A 22306-nucleotide genomic window follows, 5' to 3' on the forward strand; every position below is an offset into this window, starting at 1 on the left:
TACAGATGAATGTCCATTTTGTATCTGTGTATTCAAAATGGTTAGGAAAGATATATAGTTACATTCTCTTAATGAACAGAGGGATTTGTTCTAATAGCGTTTGTAAACAGGATATCATGTCCACATCTTGTACAGCAAATAACCACTAGGAAGAATGTATGTAATGTGTTAATTATTGAAACTGTCCTACCAATTTGGTTTGAAACTGTCTCATAGGTATTTATCAATAAAATTATGGAAAAAAAATAAAATTTAGGAGGCTCTGCTGGTGCGTGCCCAAGCCAAAAAATAAAAAATAAATGTGGGCACTCGGCATAACCAGAAGTATGGTGAGACCTGGGCCCAAACTTCCAAGGCCTCAAAGGCACCTTGGTCAGGTAGCATCCCTAAATCACTCGCATGGGCCCAGGGTCTGACACCATGTGAAAAGCAACAGATACAAGGCAGGTGACAGCAGTCTGTCCCAAGTCTATGGTCACCTCAAGCCCAGCCTTGGAAGTCAATGTGTGGTCCAATGGGCAAATATTCAGTGGCTCAGGCCAGAGCACAGTGGGTCCTAAACCTTCCTGGGGTTCAATCTTAAGGCAAGTGGGGCAGTTCAAGATTCTGTAACTCAAGTGTCCCCACCCAACCCTCCACAGCAGCTTCAGCAGGTAACGAAGGTCACCTACATGAGATACATGCTCCTCCAGCTCCTCCACCTTTTCCAGGGCTACATTCTTGGTCTCAGCATCCTCCAACAAACCCCCCACATCAAACACATTGTCCAGGTATGCCTGGATCTGCACTTGCAGCTTCTCACTCTCTGTGTGCCTTGACTTCTGGGAAAAAAGCAGAGAATAGTAATTGGGGGTGCCAGAAGGATTGGGGGGAGTGTCCTGGGAAATCTTACTTGTGGTTACCCTTCACTACCACTTTCTAGAACACGCAGGGACCTCCTCCTACTGGCCTCATCGGTCATTCAGGTCTGTAAGAAGCTCTGAGCCATCTTAGAGGGGAGACCTCTATTGATGGACCTGAGCCCCAGGCCACAGAAGACAGGCAAGTTTCAAAAGTGTCTAGGTCTAGCCTCTCACAAAAAGAACATCCTCTATGATGTGTATAAGTTGATCCTCTTTCCACAGTGCCTTGCCTCACAGTCACTGGCCAGCGTACCTGTAGGAACTCCTCCAGCCCCAGCTTGGTGAACTCATACTGCAGATGGACCCGGAAGTTCATGTCCTCCACAGAGTGCACCACAATGTTGATGAACTGCATGCAGGCCACCTGAGGAAGCCGCACAGCACGACAAGAGTCAGCATGGCCTGCTCCTTAGGGCACTCACAGCTTTACTGGGTATGTGCCTCAGGCCCACTTCCTTACCATGAAGTCGATGTTGCTGTCCTCATTCCGGAAATACTCCATCAGCTTCTCAAAGCGGTGCAGCTCCTTGCACACCTGAATGAGCAAACTTTCTCAGGGAAGGGAGGTACCTGAGCAAGTACCTCAAGTTCTCCAAGGACTGGATCCCAGGAAAGGCATCTGTTTAGACCAAGTCTAACTACTACTCTATCTAGGGAATGGGCCATTCTGGATACTATATTTAAAAAAAAAATCATTAGTAAATGTTTGCAGTACATAATGATTACATTCTTCGTGGAAAGTTGGTATATGGCTTATATATATATAGTCTTTGTGTGTATGAGAGAGAAACTGAGAGCAAGAGAGAAGTATGCAAGTGAGAACAGGGTCTCACTACGTAGTTTAGACTAGCCTTGAACTCACTATGTAGCCCAGGCTGGCTTCATCCTTGTGGCAATCCTCCTGTTTCAGCCTTCCCAGTGCTGGGATTACAGACATAACACTACCACGTCTGGCCACGCATCTTAATTCTTTTTACATCTTCTTCACCTCCCTATTCTGGACACTACAGAAAAAAAACATGGGAGCTGGAATGTAGTCCTGGGATCTGGTCCCAACTCAAAAGAAATCAGCAAAGTCTTAGGCTGCGCTTTAGGTGCCTCTGAGGCCAGGTCAATAAGAAACACAAGGGCCTGAGACTGTCAAGTTATTGAAGGAAGGAGAAAAAGGAGGCAGGCCAGGGCTGAGGCAGGAGCCTGAGGTCCCAGGGGACACAAAGGAAAGGCCAGTGGGCAGGAAAGCCTTCTGCTGAGAGGGGTCCAAAGGCTCCTCTGAGTCCCTGGGCTTTAGAGAGGAAGAGCCATTTCCTGGCTTGAACAATAGATGTCAGGGAAGAGGTCCACAGAGAAGGAAGGGGTGGAACCACAGCTGTGGCTGGATGTCGAGGAATCCCATGTTCAAGCAGACTGGGGTTTCGAAGTCAGGTCCAGCAGCTTGGGAAATTCCACAGAAGAGCTACTTTTCTCCAGTGGAAGATACCTCTTTCCCTTTCCCTGCAAACACACCTGCTCTCGGTTCCACACATGCATTCACTGAAGGAGAACAACCTGTGGAGTCTGGGAAAGTATAGATGCCCAGGCTCCAGTGGGTATGCAGTGGGGCACAGCAGGTTCCTCAGGTGATTCTAACGATGGCCAGATTAGGACCATTCACTGCACCCTACAGTATTCTTAGCCAATCAAGAGGTTTCCTGGTACAAAATCTGTTAAGACTAAAGATCCAGTTTCGCATTGGTGCTAGCACTACTCTAAGGAACAACTTGTGTAGCCAAGCCAGCAGGACTTTAAAATCACTGGAGATTACAGGTAATGTTGTTTACCTACGAGCTTCCTGACTTCTCCCCCGCTAAAAACACACTTGCAGGCAGGAGACTGACCTCTTTGAAATTATCAAAGGCAGCAAGGATGATTTCATGACCTCCCCGTACCAAACACACAGCTGCCAGGAGCTCCAAGACCAGGGCTTTGGTCCTAAGAGGTAAAGAAGGAAGATTAGCATCCCAGCTCCCATCCTGGCTATGACACAGCTCATGCCCATGGCTGACAAGGTCCTCTGGAGAATGGCTCGGTGGTGAAGGGCAGGGGTGGGCTTTACAAAGAAGGCATGAAAGTAGGCCTGTGCCCTCACTGCTGTGCAGACCAGACGCAGGCAGGGACAGCCTTCTGGCAGAGGTAAGGGAACCAACCAAGGCTCTGACCCTGGCAACAGGACCCCAAGGTCAAAAAGGACTTATCAGGGACAAATGGAGCCTAGATGTCCCAAGCCCTGGAGGAGGGTGGGGGTAGGGGAGACTCACCTTGGGTTCTTGTTGTTGAGGCTAAGTGCAATTTCATTGACAGCATGGGGGTGGGACATAACTAGGTTGAAGCCATACTGCAGAAAAAAGAACAAAAGGCGGGGACTCTGATGGTGGCGAAGGGAGAACCTGTAGATTTCTGGACCACACGCTATCCAGTGAACCTATCTTGCACATCTGGTGCCTGACAGTTCTCCCAACTTGGCAGGGCATCCAGAGCCAGTGCAGACCCCTACCTGGTAGTTCATGATGGCTCTGAGACAAAGGATACAGACGTGGACATCATCCTTCTGGCTCACCAGGCGGGAGTTTTTCAGGGCCCTGCGGCCAGGGAGAGTGCTGTACCTGGGGAGAGGGTCAGGCAGTCAGTGGGGACTGAGGCTGCCGCTTCATGGTCAGAGTGCTCACCACCATTCAGGCTGTAGCTGTCTCTTAGCAGTGGCAGAAAGTGGGGGCGAGGCTTTTGTACCAACAGCCACTACAGGAGGCAGGGCAGTCAGCCTGTGTTCACCTCCCTGGGACAGACCTCTGTCACCAAATGCCCAGGATCTTAGCGTTATAACCAGTGCTCACATCATGCTAACCCCAGAGATTCTCCAAAATACACATGGTAGTATTCAAAGCCTTTCTGTCCTTGAAATGTGCCCTTGAAATGAGACAGTCATCTGAGCTTTCCCTCTTCCCACTTCTAGTGGCTGTGTATTTCATGGGGCAGAAGCATCTTGGCTCTCATGCCACTTCTACATCTCCAAAAGCAGAGCAGTTCCCCAAAGCTTTAGGAAAGCCAGGCAGCTACCACTGACTTTGCATCACCCCTCAAAAAACTTAATGATCTTTCATGGAAAAAAAAGAAAGAAAGAAAGAAAAGAGGACGCATGTATGCTCCTGTAGGACTAGAATGTCAAGCAATGTCTGAGGATCAAAACGCAAAGGAATAGGAGAAGAGCACAGCCACGAGAGAGAGGCTGAGGAAAAAGCTGCAGAGCCCAAAGAGCAGCCTCCAGAGGCAACAAGGGCTCTGAGAATCGTCCTGTCCATCTGTCTGCTTCTAGGCAGGGTGGCTCTTGAAAACACAAATCAGTGCAAAGGCTTAGAGAAAAAAAGGCTGAAGGAAGGAGGGAAGGGAAGGGAAGGGAAGGGGCAGGAAGTGGGTGGGTGGGAGCTGGTCTCTGAGCGGCTGATGGGCAGATCAAGTGCTAGAGAGAAACAGACATGAAGGCAGGACCTGGTTCAGCCAGTGAAGCCCAATTCCTGCCTGAGCAGCCGAGAAAGAATGGCTGAGAGAGTGAGGAACCCCAGATGGGGTGGTACAGCTAAGGACCACATACTTACCCAGGACAGACTGCTGGGCAGAGTCAAGGAGACAGAGGGGACAGACCAGAGACAGACTGGCAGGCAGAAGGCAAGAGAGCTGAGCCTGGAAGCAAGAGTGGAGGGAGGAGCATGAGCACTCACCATGGTTACCAAGACCTGGGCTGGGGCTGGGGAGGTGGGAGGCAGGTGGGCAGAGCAAGTGCACACATACCGGAGCACAGACTGGCGCGCAGAGCGAGCGAGGCTGTTGGTGAAGGGGGCCGAAAGGGCGCTGGGTGGCTGCAGGTCCTCGATTGACCTGCTCCAGGACCGGAGCTTGTCAAATGCACTGTCATCACCACTCTCCAGACCCTCAAAGTCAAACCTGGAGCATGAAAGGACACATATGCGCACACAAAGGCACATACACAGAAGTAGTTTCAAGCCAAGCCCTCTGGTGAGCCCACCCCCACCCTTCAGGCCTCCAGGGTAACAGAAAGCAAGGGCAGCAAGAAAAGAGAAGAGAATTGGACAGCAGATACCCAATCCTGGTGAGGAGAGCACCAACACAGAGCAGAGCCAGAGGAGGCCCGAGAAGCTCTGGGAAGAGGGGAATCTGAGGAGATGGGACACTATGAGGCCAGTTTTCTGCTCCCTATGGCCTCCCCATGGCCCATGGGCAGTAGGTGCAGGCTATCTTCCTACACACCCAGCCTCAGTTGGAGCAGCTTATGCTGTGGTTCCACGAGAGAATCTGACCCAAGCAGGAGGTAGTGGGTGATGCACCAACTATGGATCTTGCTAGTTGGCCAACAGCAGTGGCCAAGGGGCCTCTCAGAATTCTGATATTGCCTCATTTGTTCTGGATGAGCTGGGCTGAATGGAAGGGAAACAGGATTCCAGCAAGCCCACAGTGGAATGCTCTTTTATGTTCAGGATGGGTACCTTATGCTAACACTGAATTTCTTTTGGTTCTGGGGATACAATCTGGGAACTTGAGCACGTTGGACAGGCAATCCATCACTGAGCTACCCCAGCTCCTGCTCTGGTCTTTTTTTTTTTTTTTTTTTTTTCCCAGACAGTCTCACTATGTAGCCCAGGCTGCCCCTGAACTCACAGTGATCCTCCTTGTTTAGCCTCCCAAATGCTGAGATTAATAAGCGTGCACCATCATGCCCAGCCTAGCACTGAGTTTTAAAATGAGGCTTTCTACAATTAGCTGCTTGAGGTGCTTCTACTTTCTAGGCTTTCCTGGTATAGAGGCTCCTTGGGCTTCTACTTTCTTGAGATCCCTGAGGTTGAGTCTGGGGACTAGAGACCTGCAGTCTATCCCTGATAGCAGTGGGGATAGTTTAACAATTCCTGCTCCCGAATCATGCTCCCACCATTAGCAATTTGGCAGATATAGTCACAATCACAAACTCATAGAGCCCTTTCTACATGCTCGCATGGGGTCACCCCTTCAGAAACCAAGACGCAATCTCACTCCCTGTCCTTCGCCCCTATGAGGCACTAAGCCTAGGAAGCGTCTCCCTAAGTTCCTCTCTCTACAGGGCATCCTGTTCCCTATGCATGGCCCTGGTAAAAGGCACAGAGACTAGGGCTTTCTGGAACAGGAAGCAGTATCATCAATGCCCAAATATTTTATAAGAAGTGGAGGAGGCATCAGAGCCCTGACAATCAGGAGGTGGTTAGTGGGGCTCTCTGGTAGACATCAGAGGATTCTGTCTCACAGAGAGACAGCTTGCTGGTGGCTTCCAATCATAACAGCAGCACTGAGCACTGGGCACACAGCTTTCAAATAAATGTCTTTTCAATAAATGTCTCAAACTGTCCTTGGTCTTACCCCTTTCCTCCCATCTCTCCCCAGAACATACACACTCTGTTTCTTCTTCAAACAGTGTACTTCCATGGACACTAGTACTCAGGCTGAAGCATATTCTTGGTTTAAGGCAGCCTGGATTTGTTTGCTTTTTCAAATAAAATAGGCTTATTAAGAAAAAGTCACTTTACAGCCTTTTACTATAAAGGTTCTGAATTTTTTAAAAACTTGAGCAAATATTTTTCATTTATTTTTATAAAAAGAATACTTTAAGGGATCCCAAGATCACACGGTATGACTTCTACAGGGATGGGAAGAGGGAGTAGGTCACACTTGACTTGAACAGAGCATCACTTGGAAAAGGTGACAGGCAAATATATGACAGGCATCAGTTTGTGCTCCTAAGGAGAGGAGACTGAAGACCTGCTGGACAAAGGAGAATGGACAAAGGGGTAAAGACAGTAGGAAACTGAAAATCTAGTTGAGGATCAAGGTCCAGCACTGACGGGTTTCCTAGTGCACGGGACTTTCAGTGCTGAGAAAAATCATAAGCCATGTGGGATGAATGTTCTCCCTACAGTTCATTTATCTTTTTTTTTTTTTTTTTTTTTCGTTTTTTTCGGTACCAGGGATTGAACTCAAGACCTTGTACTTGCCAGGCAAGCACTTATTCTGCTGAGCTGTCTCCCCAGCCCTGGGTTCATTTATCTAGGGCTACTTTGTTTACTATTATTGTCATCTGTCTCTCCACATATTCAGGAAACTACGATAAAATATACCACCTTGAATAATAAAAGGAGCAATAAAGCTTCTACCACAGTACAGACCTATGATGTTCCAGATACCAAGTGGTCACACACATTATCAATTAATCCTTACAACCCTGGAATGAAGATCTCCTCTTACATAAGAAGACAAATATACTTTAAGTTACACAGTCAGGACAAGCTACAAGTGAGGCCCAAACCCAGCTTTGTCTGCTTGAAAGCCCTTGTTCTCAGTGCCTTGCCTTCCCTGTGCTAACTCGCTTCTGGCTGCCTCCAAGGCCCCAGCCTGCCCCAAGGCTGCAAAGTCCTTCCTGTATCAGGCCAGGTCAAAGGTTACAGGTTCAACAACAACCTGGAGTAAAACTTTCACACCTGGGGATCCAGAGTTGCTTCATGAAGACTCAGTTATGCAGAGATGGATGGATCCCCCCAAGGCATCTCTCCTAGTGTCCTGGGCATTATCTTCGCTTGCTTGCCTTAGCCTAGTACTGGGACCGTGGGTTCTGATGCCAAGCTCCACTTCCGCATCACTTTTCCTGCTCCCCAAAACATACTGTCTACTCCAGCCAACTAAATGGTCAGTCTTCACTGATCCCCCAGACAACCCCTCAGCTCTCCTGTCCACTCCACATCAATCCTGGGATATTTCATCCTGTCCTAGGATGCCTGTTCCCATCTTCACTTGCTGGAGTTTTACCTTTCTCTCAGAGTAGAATGGGACTCTACCCTCCCCCAGAGTCCCTTCCTTTAGCCTTGGGTGGTACTCACATGACAGAACACTGAGCAAAGGACAGATAATCCACCAGCACGTCCAGGCCTTTGTTTTCATCATTTAGAAACTCCCTCACCCACCTGCAAACACAAGAGAACATAGAGGAAGGGTCTGCTAAAATTCATGGAGGGTGAGGGGTCTCTGACCCAATAATACTCCCTCCTAAATCCTTCTGGAATCTATTACAACACTAGGAAAATTCTTAGACCAAAATGCATGAGCCAGCAGCCTGGATTTTCCTCAGGCAGATTAGCTAGGGATAGGTCCTTCCAACACATTTGCTTTATTGTGAACACACTTCAGTCACATAAGTAGCCACGTACTCTCCCCCGACAGCATAGGGCCCTAGCTCAATTGTTGTCTGTATCCCTAAGGTATGGTACAAAGCTAGGCACACTGTCCTTGCTCAGTGTTTGCTGGAAGAAACTTTGTAGAAGCATCTGGAGCATTTACCACAGATCTGGTATCTTCCAACCCTGGCAATGTGCTTTACAGAGCCAGCAAGTCCCCAGTGTGATTAAAGCGTTAGTCAAGATATAGTCAGGAAGGACAAAGAAGGCTCGGGGACTCAAATTTACCGCGCCAAAGGGCTCTTCACTGAGCTCCCGGGCAGCAGTTTTAGAAAGCAATGAACAAAAAGGGATGTGAGAGTTGTGTGTTTAATCAGAGCAAGTTTGGCAGAACCAGAAAACACTAGTGGAATGATCAGGAGCTCAAGGAACTCAGAATTCCAGACTGAGTCATGCTAAGGACATGGGGCACCTCAGCCAGAGAGACAAGCAGGTAGACAACAGGGCCCCTGAAGGACAATGTCCCAGACTATTTTTATTCTCTGCCTTAACTCCTTTCACTGAGATACCTCTGGAATAAAAATCAAGAATGAATTCCAGTGAGACTGTCGTGCAACAGGTTCATCCACCGCATCTCCTGATGAAACCTCCACTGGCTCGAGTGCTCTATTCCCTTGGGATGGGGGGGGGGGTCCCACATGAGCCAGCCATACTCAACCACCCTGCCCTGCCGCCTTTCCTCACAGCTGGAACACCAGTGTGGCCAGCCACACCCCTAGCTCCACAGAGAGGCTAGGGCTGGAACACCAGGCCCAGCTGAGATTTGGCAGCAGGCTCTGGCTGAAGCTGACTGACACCGGAGCTGCCTGAAGTTAGCTTCCTCTCTGGAGGCCTACAGGCCTCCCATTTCCTGTCTGTCTGCTCTCCAGCTCCCCACCCCCTTCTCATTTCCTGTCTGAGTCTACACTGCTATTTTCGGGATCTTGACACTTTGAGGAGAGGTTAAAGGGCACTTAGGCAAGGCAGAGAAACCAATACAAAACCGGGGAGAAAAGAGGAAAGGGGGGTGGGGGTAGTAAGGCTTCTGGAATCCTACTAACCAGCCGGCCCCATTCTAGAGCTTGAGCCCTACATGCATCCTTCAGCAGGCCCTGGGCCAGTCAGGCTATGACCAAAGCACAATCCTCTCCTCACTTTGCCTTGGCCACCTCCCACCACATGCCAGCCTCACAAACTTGCTGCCAGGAAGGATCCTGGCTCTCCCACATAACTACCCTGAGAAGACTCAGGTCAGAGGGCAGGAGTTCCTAAAATGCCAGTATTAAGCTATTCCCTGGGAACCGATGTCCAGGTCCAGACTTCTAACTTAAGAGCCAACTTCCAAGGGGCCCCACTGCCTGCAAACTATGCTGCTTAGGCCCTAGTTACACTGGTCAGATGCCAGAGGGGCAGGTACCAGGTAGAAAAGAGGGCAGAAGAGACTCTGTCACACTGCTGTGGCCCTCTGCCAAAAGGAGCGGACCCCGGAGCAGATCTCCTCCCCCACTTTGACTGTAGGATTTTTAAAGCCTGGCACAGCCTGAGAGGGAAGGAAGGCACTCTGAGTAATGAAGGTGGCAAGGGGTGCTCAGAGTTCCCCTTGGTGTCACTCGCCTCCACAGCAAGGCTAATGGAGGAGTCCTCCTTCCAGCAAAGAATTCACCAAGGTGGAGAAAGAATTCACCACGGAGACCTGGCTTTCCATACTGGTTCACAGATGACATATAGAGGCCATACTCTGGCCACCACAGCACAGCTTCCAAGACCAGGAACTGTGATCCTTTCCTGTTGGCTCCTGTGCTGTTTCCCTTGTGACGGCTGCTGGCTGCTGCAGCTGGTTACACACAGGTGTCCCCTCCCTCTAAAGAAGCCAGAGTAGGCTCAGCTTGCAGGGTGGACAAGAGGGCTGCTGTCATGACAGGAGAGGAAAGGCTGATGATGTCATTTGGCACTTTCCACCCTAGTTACAGGAAGTTCAAGGGCATGGGGCTGGCACCTTCCCAGCAAACATCCCGCCCCTGCCTACTATCAGGCCCTGCTTCTCAGAGATGCTCATGTTCCTGCCAAGCCCTGGCCAGGTAGGAAACCCTGCCTGCAGTCGTACACCAAGGTTCCTCCCTTTGCTGTCTTCACTGCATGTATGTACACACACTTTCTCTGTCTCTGTCTTTCACTTTACTTGCTGATCAGTTTGATCAATTAAGACACTGTCTTCTTACTATACCTCACCCTCTGCCTGTTTTCAGCAATTGCTGACTCCCCACTAAGAGAATGGAAGGAAAGACTCATATAGATCCTGGGGTGTGTGGAGGAGTGCTGTCATTGAGTTGGTGGGACCAGGATAGGATCTGTGACCACACAAGATGTTTAGCACCTGACATTTTTCCTGGTGCTTCAGGAAGGTTCCTCTCCTCACGAACTAAGATTGCATTTTCCCAAACAAGCAATAACCTTCTGGTATCACGGAGTCCAAATAGTTGCTCAACAGCAACTAGGTCTCAGACCTACCCAATGTAGTATGTTCCCCGTCTCCCACCCTTCTCTGGGCCTCTCCTGGCTCAGCACCAGGCCACAAGCAGACTCTAGACTCAGCTGCTGTGAGAATGTCTTTCACTCAAAGACACAGTCTGGGGATCCCAGGAGAGGCCCCACGCCTGCCAGAAGCATCCAGTCACAGCTGGCAGAGCTGATGGGAAGGAAAACCAAAAAGTCACAATCTGTAGCTCTCGGGAACCAGAAGGCATTCAAGGGACAACTGTGCTCAATGGCAGAGAAGATAAACAGGCAAATCATCCATAGAGAACACCAGATTCCATGCAGCAGGCAATGCCTGGGGCCAGGTAAAGAGGCTAAACCAGACTCACCCAATGTGGTTGGTTCGAAGCGAGATCTCCAGTTCCCTCAGTACTTTGGTTGACTCCTGCACTCTCCTCCTGAACTTCTGTAAGCACAGAACCTTCTATCACCAATGAAGCCTCACCACCATGCTCTGTCCAGCTTACAGTACAAACAGAAGGGGCAGAAAAGGAAACTGAGGGGTACAAGCGTACAATTATATAGTCCTTCCCTCCAGTTCTTGGCATGCATTCTAAGCCCCTGGCCTCAGAATCAAAAATTCCAACTCCCACTGCTTAAAAGCAAATGCCTCACCCCTAAGCTAGCGGGTTTGTGCACAAACCCCTGGACTGTAAGGCAGCCTCACTGCCTCATACTTTACCTTGCGAGTTACGCTGGGGTCCAAGAAGCTCTGGAGTTTCTGTATGTAAGTATGGGGAGGATTCTTCACCTGGAAACGCTCCTATAAGGAAAGCATGCATGTGTGTACACATAGTCTGAGGAGAGCGCTAAAATGGAAAAACCTGAAGTGTTCAGAAAGGGACTGTGCCTCCCAGCTGCCACCTCGCCCTTAGCACTGGCCGAACCCTGTTTCTTTCCTTGACTTTTCCCCAAGGTGCTCTCACTTGTTGCCATCTTTTCTCCAGTTAGTGTTTTCTTAGCCTAAAATGCTTTTCTCTATCAAAAAATTACTTTAAGAGTCTGATGCTAGGTAAAATGTGAAGATTACAGAACTATGAATAGTACCCAAAATAAATAACTAGGAAATGCTTTTCTCTGCCCAGCCAACTGATGGATGGAGTCAGAAAAATTAGGAGGGCTGCCTGGTCTTGCAGAATCCGACTTTCATAGCTCTGCACCCTGCAGCTAGGACTGGGCTGGTTTTGCAGCATTACACAGCTGAGGCTGCCAAAGGTCTTTCTGCTCTATAACCAGGTCCCTGGTCCTACCTATCCAAAGCAACCTCAAATGTTGAAGGCTGCCTTCAGCAAAGTCACCTTTTAGTCCTCCGCACAGCACAGATCTAGGCCCTCAATCCGGCACAAGAGGAAACTTAGGAAAGCCCTGGCATTCTGGTTCTACAAGGATCCACAACTGAGATATCCAAAGAGCTCAGGGGCTGCGAAAGGTTCAGAAAAATGTTAAGAAACAGGACCTGAAAACAAATGAAAGAAAGCAAGAGAGGTTTGGTAAAGCTAAAATTGTATGACACAGATATGAGTGAGATTAGATGGGCATGGTGGTGCACACCTGTAATCCCAGCCTGGGCTACAGAGTGAGTTCAAGGTCAGCTTATACTACATAGCCAGGCCCTATCTCAAAAAGACCAAAAAAAAAAAAAAAAGGAGAGAGAGACCATCAAATGGAACATCCTAGTACCAAAGGGGCTGCTGCTCTCCAAACCCCAGGCAGGTACTAACTCACATCTCTTATTAATGCAGAACCCAAGGAAATGGGCCTTCATTGGAGAGGAAACTTGGAGTAAGAATCTTAATCCTAGCTTAGGCCCAAGCAGCGTGAGTAGGCAGGCAGTAGGAGAAAACAGTTAGCACAGGCTTGGCACCACTTGCCTGAGCCTAACCTGGCTCCATCACTCACCAACACTAGATTACTGACCCCCAGGTTCTCCATCTATATAATGCCATAGTGCCTTCCTTAGAGGGACTTTGTGAGGATTAAATGAGGGATTTCAGTATGTATAAAGTACTTGATATAAAATCAGCACTCAAATATTGCCTGTTGTGATTTTCTTCATCTTGAAAGGAATAATTTGTTCATGACAAAGCTTCAGGGCAAAGTATAGGATAAGCATACTGCCCACACTCTGCACCAGGCCCCTCTATACCAAGAGGTACAGAAGTAGCAGCCAACTGAGCCTTACAGCAGGAATGTCTGAGTTCAAAACCTCAGAACCATTTCAATCTGTTGCTGGGGAAAGAGCCAAGTGAGGAGCAAAGACCTTAGTTCTAAGAAAAATAATGGTATCTCTGCTCTTTGCGTTCTAAACACTATTTATGTAAGAGGAGCAGTAGTTTGACTACATTGTCACATTTGGAAACAGGAGATTAGTAGACCACGGTGTCTCATTTCTAGAGGCCTGCACATAATGAGAAGCATCTTGCTATTTGCCAGGTCTAGCGCAGAGTGACAGAGGAAGAATCCTTTGACAGAACCTGCCAGGCACAGCCCTGACTCTGGGGAATGGAAGAAAGAGACTCTACTGGTGAAACCAGCAACATGCTCCACAGCCTACCCTGTACAAACTGCCCACCAGAAGAAGTGAAGACAGCCTTTTGCAGGAGCTTGGCCTACCAGCTCTGTCTCTGCTACAAAGAAACAGAACAGAAAGCACAAGCAAGCCAGGCCAAGGTCCCTGGAGGTCCCTCCAACATCCCTACTCTTTGAATCCAGTACCTGGTCACAAATCAGATCCCACTTCTTCTCGTTGTCATATTGCCTCAGGAGCCGGGCTTTGTCAGGAGGCAGGTTCATGGAGCTCTGAGGAGAGAACCCAAGTTAACAGGCTGAAATATATCTACACATATCAATCATCCCTGACTGGTGTCACATTTCACCCTGGCTCTGTGGTAGGCCTCGGCTCTGTGGCAGGCCTCGGCTCTGTGGCAGGCCCCGGCTCTGTGGCAGGCCCAGCAAGGCCAGACAGTCCTCTTGCCTCCCTGTTATACATATTAGTCAAGTCTGGCCAAGCAGTGTTTTCCATACTATACAGATCATGGAATCAATTTGGTGAGTCAAAATTAATTTCATTTTCAATGATAATGGACAAATTTAAATAGGAGCTATAGGATTCATTGCAAGTAGAAAGCATAAACATTTAATACAGCTTTTATTTTATGTATATATGCATATGTACATCATATGCACATAGATCATGCTGTGAAATATACTTAACATGAGAGAAGTCAAAACTTTGGAAGTTCCCAGTTTAAACAGTAACTTTCAATCTGTTTTTCTGCCATGATCTGATATGGGTGAGTTTCCTACTTGTACAACTGAGTCTGGGCCATCTTCAGCCTGTGTGGTGGCTACCGTTCTACCTCTTACCTATTTGTATAAAGAGAACTGCTCATTATTCAACATTTGTGTAAAGAGAACTGCTCACTATTTTCAGAAAAATACTTACAAAAGTTTAGGACTTTAAGTATTAGTAAAAAATTACTTATGACATCCCTCCCAATTAAGACAGCAGTATACTGACCCATCATTCAAACATTAACATAAAATACAGAGTGACAGTCCAAGAAGCATTTTATTTTGCTCAGTACTGTTTGCTGAATGAATACACAAAGTGTGAGTGACAAAGGCCTAAGGCACGTATCTGTGCACAGCCTGCCCTGGTAGGAGCCCACCCTTCCCTCCTGTCTGCCTGCCCAGCAGCCATGTCTGTTCCCACCCTCTGTAGACCCTTGGCCTTTTCTTCTACGTTCTGCCTTTAAAGGCAATCTGAACAACAACTAACCAAAAATCTGTCACAGAATTTTGAGACCTATTAAAACAAAGTTTAACGAGAAAAAAAAAATAATTTAAATAAAGGCAATCTGACACTTTGATCATACCACTACACTTGCCTGCTCCCAGTCAAATATTTTTATTTATTTATTTATTTATTTATTTTGTGTGAGGCCAGCTCAGCCCACCAGGGGGCGGGGCTGGCTGGCATGTGGTGCTGGGGGATCGAACCATGGTCCCTGTGCTTTGCTTAGCTTAGCTTGTTCCAAGTAAGTGCTTTAGACCACTGAGCCATCTCACCAGCCCCTCCCAGTCAAATATTATCCCCGACCTGAAGTGCCATGGCTACCCAAGGACCTCCTTGGACCCAGTCTCTTCTGCCAGTGTCCCTACTACCTACCTACAATGCAAGCACAACCATGTGGTTTGTTTCTGCCTGTATCCTCATCTTGGGACATGACCTTGCGCTCCAAGTTTCCCAAAGAATCACAAAGGCCCTGCTTTACTCCCGAAGCAGCAAAAGATTTGGGGGAGCAGAAAGCTTCTTCTTCTTCTTTTTTTTAAGGAATCAAAAGGAATATTTCTGTCATACTGCCTATCTAACACATATGATTATACCAGCCAAATGTTTATTTTACTCCTAAGGAACCATATCTATGCTTAGAGCCTTCTCCTCTCAGTAGTGGAAAGTAAGTTGCTGGTAACACTATGGCTGAGACCCTGGCTAGCTCTGGTCTTATCTATGAAAACAGGATCATTATGGCTCAGAAAGTAATCAGGGTTGAGGTCTCTAACCACTATCCCACAGATCTGTTTCAACTTCCCCAGGACAGAAGGGCTGGTCTGAGGCAGGAGGATCACTGTGAGCTTGAGACCACCCTAGGCTACAAAATGAGCTCAAGGCCAGCCTCAACTGCATATGAAGGCTGGCGAGATAGCTCAACAGACTAAGCACCTGCTTAGGCAAGTGCAGGGACCAGGGTTCAATCCCAGCACCACATGTGGCACTGGCCTCACCCTAGACACACTGAGCCAGCCACCGAGACCTGTAATGCACACCTGTAATCCCAGCCAATGCAGTACTGAGGGCAGGATAGGCTAATACAAGCCGGGAAATGTTTTGTCTAGAAGTGAACTGCTAAGAGCTGATTTCAACACATCTGTGTAGACAGTAAGGTAGGAGCAGGTCTTTTTTTATTATTTTTTAAAAATTTTCTTTATTTTTTTAATAGATTACAAATTGAAAATAAATTATTTACAAACACAAATGAATATAACAATAAAAACTGTCCAAAATAAAAATGAAGAAAGAATTTAGGAGGTCTTAACAGAGACTAAAAGGTCAAAAGTAGGCCCATGGTAGGGCTTGAGCCTAGCCAACTAAACCTGAACTGAGTAGAAAGTCATCAGGTGTGGGAACGGCTCTGAACATCCTGAGCATGTTGCTAGTCATTTGACAATTTCACCCAAGTCTGTGCTACAAAAATAGTTTGCTATGGCCTCCCCTGAAAAAGCTCCGGGGTGGGGGTGGGGGGAACAGCCTGTTGCTATACTACTGTGACAGACACAGTCTGTCTATACCAATACCAACTTCCTCCCTCTGCCAACTACAGTCACAGGCTGTGGCCTCACATCTTCCCACCAGGTGAACTTACGAGGAAATATTTTCTTCTCTCAAGGCTCCAAGACTAAGCAAAGTCACCCTCTTTGGGAACACTAGCCTAAGAGCATGGAAGAAACATTCCAGAGAGCTGGTCAAATTACATCCTTGGAAAAGATGAACCCCTAGGGTCACTGGCTTGGTGTACACTCTTTAGTTAGTGGATGAGGGGAACCTAATAGGAACACAGAATGGGAACACAACTCCTTCTACAAAAGCCACTTAGACTCCCAGAATTTGTGTGCATGTGAAAAAAATAAGAAAATCCATATCAGAGCTCCCAGATTTCTCTCTTTGCTCAGGGCTGAAGTATGAGACGGAGGGAATGGTTAAGGGGAAATCCCTACCACTAAACCCTCACAAGACGCAGGTCACTGACTACAGTGAGAGCCACCAGCCAAGTGAGAGGACCAGGGAAATTCACTTCCTGCCAGACAAGGGTGCCAAGGCTGCTGCACCAGCTGATAACATGTAAGTTCGGCAGGGCTCCAGTGTCTGGAGGAAGCTGCTCTGCTCTTAAGAAGAACAATTTCCAGAGTTCTGGGGATAGTTAGGGAGCAAATCTGACATGGCTCTGGGCTCAGTCAAAGGTTTGTTTCCCTGACATTTTTCTTCAGGGTTTCCAGACTGTGTACTCTAAAAAGCAGAAGTGGAACCAAACTCCTACTAACTCACTGGTGAAACCTTTGCTTACCAGCTGTCTTGGACAGCACAGGTACAGAATGTAGTCAAAAGGCCTGAGATCAAGGGTGGGGATAGCTCAGTGGCATGGCACCTGTCTGGTAATCTCAAGGTCCTAAACTCGATTCCCAGAACCAAAAAAAAAAAAAAAAAAAGGCCCAATATCAACTTTGGGTTTTTCAGAGCTATCAAAACTTGGTACTGAGGGGCTAGGGAGATAGCTCAGTAGATTAAGCGCTTGCCTGGCAAGCACAAGGTCCTGAGTTCAATCCCCAGTACCGCAAAAAAAACAAAAACAAAAAAAAGCTGGGGAGACAGCTCAGTGGTCTAAACACCTGCCTGGTGAGTGCAGAGACCTGGGTTTGATTCCCAGCACCATGCTGGCCAAAATCAGGCATGGTAGCACACACCTATAATCCCAGTGGTGGGAGGCTGAGACAGAAAGATCACTGTGAGTCCAAGCTTCATAGCAAGACCCTGTACCAAATAAATAAATAAATGATTTTAAAACACAAAAATTAAAAAAGGAACTATCAGACCTTGGTGAACTAATCCATAAACTGGAGATAATCTCATTACTTCACAGGGTTTTATCAGGATCAAATGATCAAGCCACAGTAGCAGCTCCCATTTATGACTATATCTGAAACACTGTAGGTAAATACACTGTAAGTACTAACAGTTCTACTCATTTTCCTGAAAGCCTGTGAAATGACATCCCCGCGATCTACCCTCTTGCTTCTGGGTTCTCTATGCCTGCTCCCACCCCTCTTCCTCAGCACTAAGGATAGAACAATCCTGGACCTCTTCTCGGGATCCTGCTCAGGGATCTAGGATGCCTCCAAGACGGGGAACAACTTCTATCCCACTGTGCTTGGAACTGGAGGAGAGGGAGATCTGGGTAGGATGTAAGGGAGAGAAATCATTATGTAAGATAGAAGAGGAAATTAGCAAAAAGTCCAATAAAAAAACAACCTACAACAGAAAGAAGCCAAAAGGCTAGAGTCTGAGGCTCCTCCAGCTAGCCTGCTTTGGCTTACTGCAAGTTCACAGCCAGGCAGGTCGCCTGCTCTGTGGGTTCTGTATAAGCCAGGGTCCTGTGACCCCAGCAAGGCATCCTTACTGTCCATCTCTGATCTTAATGGGCAAAGGGAAGACCGGGGGGGGGGGTTCCCCTTCCTCTTCCTGCCCTGTACCCTGGCCCTTACAGCCTTCTCCTGGTTTCCTCCCACTGCTGAGGAAGGGAAATGCCAGTGGAGCTTGGAGTTTCCTTCAAAGCTGTGGGCCCTGCTTGGGCAAGGTCTGGGAAAAACCCAACCAAGCTAACTAGGAGCCACCAAAAATTCCCTGTTCAACTGCTTCTGTTGATCTCAGCTGATCAAAATAGAACTTAAGAGAGGTAAAAATGGCACAGCTCCTTGGAGAGACAGGCAGAGGCGTATGAGCAGCCCTGGGAAAGGGTTTTGGAACCTTTAGGAAAGGCCAGCGAGAGCTGTTATTTTGTACAAGACCAGAAAATGAGTTGGTGTTTTTCTTACCATTTCCTTTCTCAGCACTACCTCCCGTCAGTTCCTTGAACTGTCTCCCAAATGTGGGAGCCTCAGCCCCTGTGCTCGGCCCATGGGGCTGGGCCCTGGGGAGCGAAACCTAGACTGCACAGGGAAAATGGGGACTACCAGGATTGCCACATGCTTCTCAACATGGCCACAGTGGGCACCCAGTCCTCCCTTGCACTTGCATTCTATTGGATAGCTGAGCAGAAGGGAAACGTGGGGACAGGCACAAATTCTGGAGCCTGAATGGCTGCTGTAGAAGCTGTTATACTGTGTTCCCACTAGGACTCCCCTACAACCAACAAATCTGTCTCCAGCCAATGACAAAGCAGGCAACATAGGCACAAAGGCCCATCACCACAATGTCTCTGCCTTCCACATCTCTAGGGATGGGCAGCGGGCACAGCTGTAGCCAGCTGGGCACTACTCCCAAAGGGTGAGAGCTTCAGGAGGTAGGCGGCACCAGCTCCTGCTGCCTTGGCCTCTTGGCAGCCATAGCCCACCCTGCGCAGTAGCAGCTCCCAGACAATGAGAGTTATTTTCAGCCAGCGCTTTAACACAAGCCAGCTGGCTAGTGTGCAGGGTGGAGTCCTCCACCCAGCCCGCCCAGACAGCAGGCCGGCTGGCCAGCCCAGCCCATAGCCTACACTGCTGTTAGCTCCACATCACTGTTTATCTTGTTTTAGCACAGTTCCTCCCCGCCAACTCCACAACTGAGACTCTGTCAAAAGGAAACCCAAAAAATCAGACTTTGAGCAAAGGTTCAAGAGCTAAAATTTTAAAAAAGCCCAGACATAGTAAGTACAGCAGCCCTCCAAACACCCACACTTTCCTGACCCATGTGACTGGTTGGAGCAGGGCAGGGGAGGAGACAGAATGAACTGGTGGCCAGATCCCACTGCAGCTCCTCTGGACCCAAAAGCCTGGCTTTACAGCCCAGCTGGCGAGACGAAGGTCAGGACTGCTCTCCACACACACCTGCCTCTCCCATCCTCTCCAGAGTGAGGGTTTGCAGATGCCCATAACTTGAGAGAGCCTGGGTCAACTGCAAAAGGTTCTGGGCAAAGAATTATCCCGCAACAGAAAGGAAATCATAGGAACGGTCAAACACACTTAGCCGGAAGAAGAGGCAGCAGGTTGGGCCTGGGGAAACACTTTCATCAGTCCCCTGTACATTGCTATGTGACAGCTGTGACTCAAGGCCTCTGCCTCCACAGCTGCTCCAGCAGATCGTCACCGCTCATCTCAAGTGAGACCTGTGACAGGAGCACAAGGGCACAGCACAACCCCAGTCATACACAAGTTTCTCTAGGCCTGAGCTGCTATTAAGTGTATGGGGAAATTCCTGGGATTCCTTATGACACAAGGCATCAGAGAAGTGGGTACTCTCTAACTTAAATGCCTGGGTTTGTGTTTTTGTTTAACTGAAGCTACCAGGCTGCCAGGCTCTGAACCAGAACCATGTCTGGAGAACGTGTTCCTGTGGTCACTGATGACTCTATAACCAGAAATGACTTGCTGAGCACTCACTAGCCAAGTCCCTAAACAGCCTGGAGGAAAAAGAAATAGATTCACCAGATGTCTCAGGCTGAGCTCTGCAGTTCATACCACAGAAGTCAGATGAAGGCTGAGGGTGAGGTCTTCAAAGTCTAGCATTGCTATTAAAAAAAAAAAAAAAAAAAAAAAAAAAAAGATGGCTTGGCTTTTTCCAAATACAATTACACCCCTGAGGCCCCTTTTTACTCTGGAGGATCCCCCTGTGGAATACTCAAAAAGGCAAGGAAATTGGCCACGTCCCAGTGCTACTAATATCCCCTGTGTCCCCACTCTCTGTCCCACTGTTGGCCCACACCTGACATCAGGGGCCTTCTGCAGGCTCCTGGGCCCTGTCAGCCAAGAAGTATACAATCTCAGGTAAGAGAACTGCTGGCAGCACTGCCAATGGAGCTTCCAGGCCTGAGCTAAACAGCCACTGCTACTTGATCTGTCTGCTGGCTCCCCAAACCCCCCCCTCATGGTTAGCCAGACCCACACACTCCCCAGTTACGCAGAATGGAAACTATTCTGCAGGGGGCAGCGGGTATTCCAGGAGTCTTGGGGCAGAGCCTCAAGTTCTCCATAAACCCAGGCAAGGTCCTTTTCCTCCTTATGAGGCTCTGTCCTCCAGCATGGGGAACCCAGAGGACACAGTATTTCTGGGATCATATACCCCCCCCCCCAGCAAACATCACAGCCCATCTCTCATTGAGGCCCAGTCCCTTCTCACTGTTTCTACCCAGATGAGTCTTCTTGGCTCACCCCAGGCCTCTGGGAGATGCTTCTAACCAGCCTCCCTACTCCCAACACAACTTAGCCCACCCTGCACATGGGGGGAGCTTCCAACTTGCCAACACAAAAGCTAAATACTCAAAAATATTCTGCATTCTGATCAGTTATTCGATCCTGCACTCCTTGGCCTGTTGTTCTTGGTATCTCTTAAGAGCTTCAACAGCACCCAGGGAGATGGCTCAGTAGAATAAACGCTTGCCTGGCAAGTGCAGGGCCCTAAATTCAATCCCTGGTACTGAAAAACAAAAACAAAAAAAAAAAAAAAAAACAAACCCCAAAACAACAACAACAAAAAAAAAAACTTCAACAAGACTCACCACAGGCTGGTGCAAGCACCTCTAAACAGCCTCATGTTCTCTACTCAGGACTTCTGGGACAGCCTCTCCTACCATTTCCTAACCCGAGGATCTTCTACTGACTAATGTTTCCTCAGTCTTACTACCTGATAATCTAAAACAATTAGTCTTCCTACACCACTCGTTTTGAGGGGGCAATACTGGGGACTAAATCCAGGACCCCAACATAGAGCTATATCGCCTATCCTTTTTTTTTTTTTTTTTTTAAACAGGGTATTCCTAAATTGCTAAAATTGCAGGGCTGAGTTTGAATTTGTGATCCTCCTGCCTCAGCCTTCCAGAGTGCCTGCATTACAGGCATGTACTACCACACTGTGCTTTCAGTCCCTTTTTTTGAGTTCCACCACAGCCATATGTGAAGAATGATACAGAGAGACCTGCTTGTTATATCCTCCAACTTCTTCTCATCTTCCTTATAATGTTGAGCTGAACACTCAACAGCCTAGAATGCATTTCTCAGCTTCCCTCAGGATGTGAACAAAAGTATATTTACAGTATTTGAGAAATAGGTAGTATGTACAATATCTGCAACACAGAGGCAATGACTAAAAGTTACACAAGTATTTTAGGCCATGAGGTGACCTTGAAAATGAAGTCTACGTGTGTTATGGCTTGTGTCTAGATGTCCCATGAAAGCCTCAGGCGGTCATAGGTAGGACTTTTTGCAAAGTGGCTGGATCTATAGTATGTGATGCTGGGACTGATTCATGGTGTAACGCTAGGCTCAAGGGAACTATGACTAAAGGCATGAGTGCTACTGGCCCTGAATAGCCTGGGCAAAAGGCACAGAAAGATGCTCTTCAGGTCCCTTGCTTGTTTTGCTATCTCTCTCTGCCATGAACTGTTTCTGCTCTACAATGCCTCTGTATCAAGCCACCCTGCCTTTTGGACACAGCCAATTATGGACTGAAACCTCTGCAAACTGTGGAGCTAAGTAAACCTTTCCTCCTTTAACTCTGGGTATCAGGTATTTTGTCTTAGCAATAAGAAAAGTAAGACAACATGAATAAAACAATAAGCAAGAAAATGCCTAATCACTGACACTGCAGACTTTTAGTACAAACTGAATATACTTTTCACAAGTGTTTCCTCTAGTCCCAACTGGAACAATAATGCCTTGAGGGTAGGTGTCATGCCTCATCCTCTGAATCATGCGCAGGTGCTTGATAAGTAACTGGTGCTACTACCACCTTCCCTACCACTAAGTCCTTTGTTCTGTCTCCTGGGAATCTGGGGGAAGAGA

General features: G+C 48.0%; 1 protein-coding gene across 3 annotated transcripts in view; it reads right to left on the bottom strand.

Annotated features, from left to right (window-relative positions):
- Positions 1 to 22306, bottom strand: part of Fmnl3 (formin like 3) — an 84601-nt gene that overhangs the window by 8567 nt on the left and 53728 nt on the right. For 2 of the 3 annotated variants that reach the window (XM_004637788.2, XM_023722640.1), the window contains exons 2-12: positions 13430 to 13513; positions 11397 to 11477; positions 11044 to 11120; positions 7847 to 7930; positions 4722 to 4874; positions 3433 to 3541; positions 3197 to 3273; positions 2777 to 2870; positions 1363 to 1437; positions 1156 to 1266; positions 628 to 821 (exon numbers count right to left, since the gene is read on the bottom strand). In XM_004637788.2, coding sequence (XP_004637845.1) covers positions 628 to 821; positions 1156 to 1266; positions 1363 to 1437; positions 2777 to 2870; positions 3197 to 3273; positions 3433 to 3541; positions 4722 to 4874; positions 7847 to 7930; positions 11044 to 11120; positions 11397 to 11477; positions 13430 to 13513 — 1139 coding nt within the window. The remainder of the gene's footprint in view (positions 1 to 627; positions 822 to 1155; positions 1267 to 1362; positions 1438 to 2776; positions 2871 to 3196; positions 3274 to 3432; positions 3542 to 4721; positions 4875 to 7846; positions 7931 to 11043; positions 11121 to 11396; positions 11478 to 13429; positions 13514 to 22306) is intronic. The other variant, XM_004637789.2, reaches the window with a different exon arrangement.

Source organism: Octodon degus, unplaced genomic scaffold, assembly GCF_000260255.1.
Source record: "Octodon degus isolate 3935 unplaced genomic scaffold, OctDeg1.0 scaffold00093, whole genome shotgun sequence".
NCBI lineage: Eukaryota > Metazoa > Chordata > Mammalia > Rodentia > Octodontidae > Octodon > Octodon degus.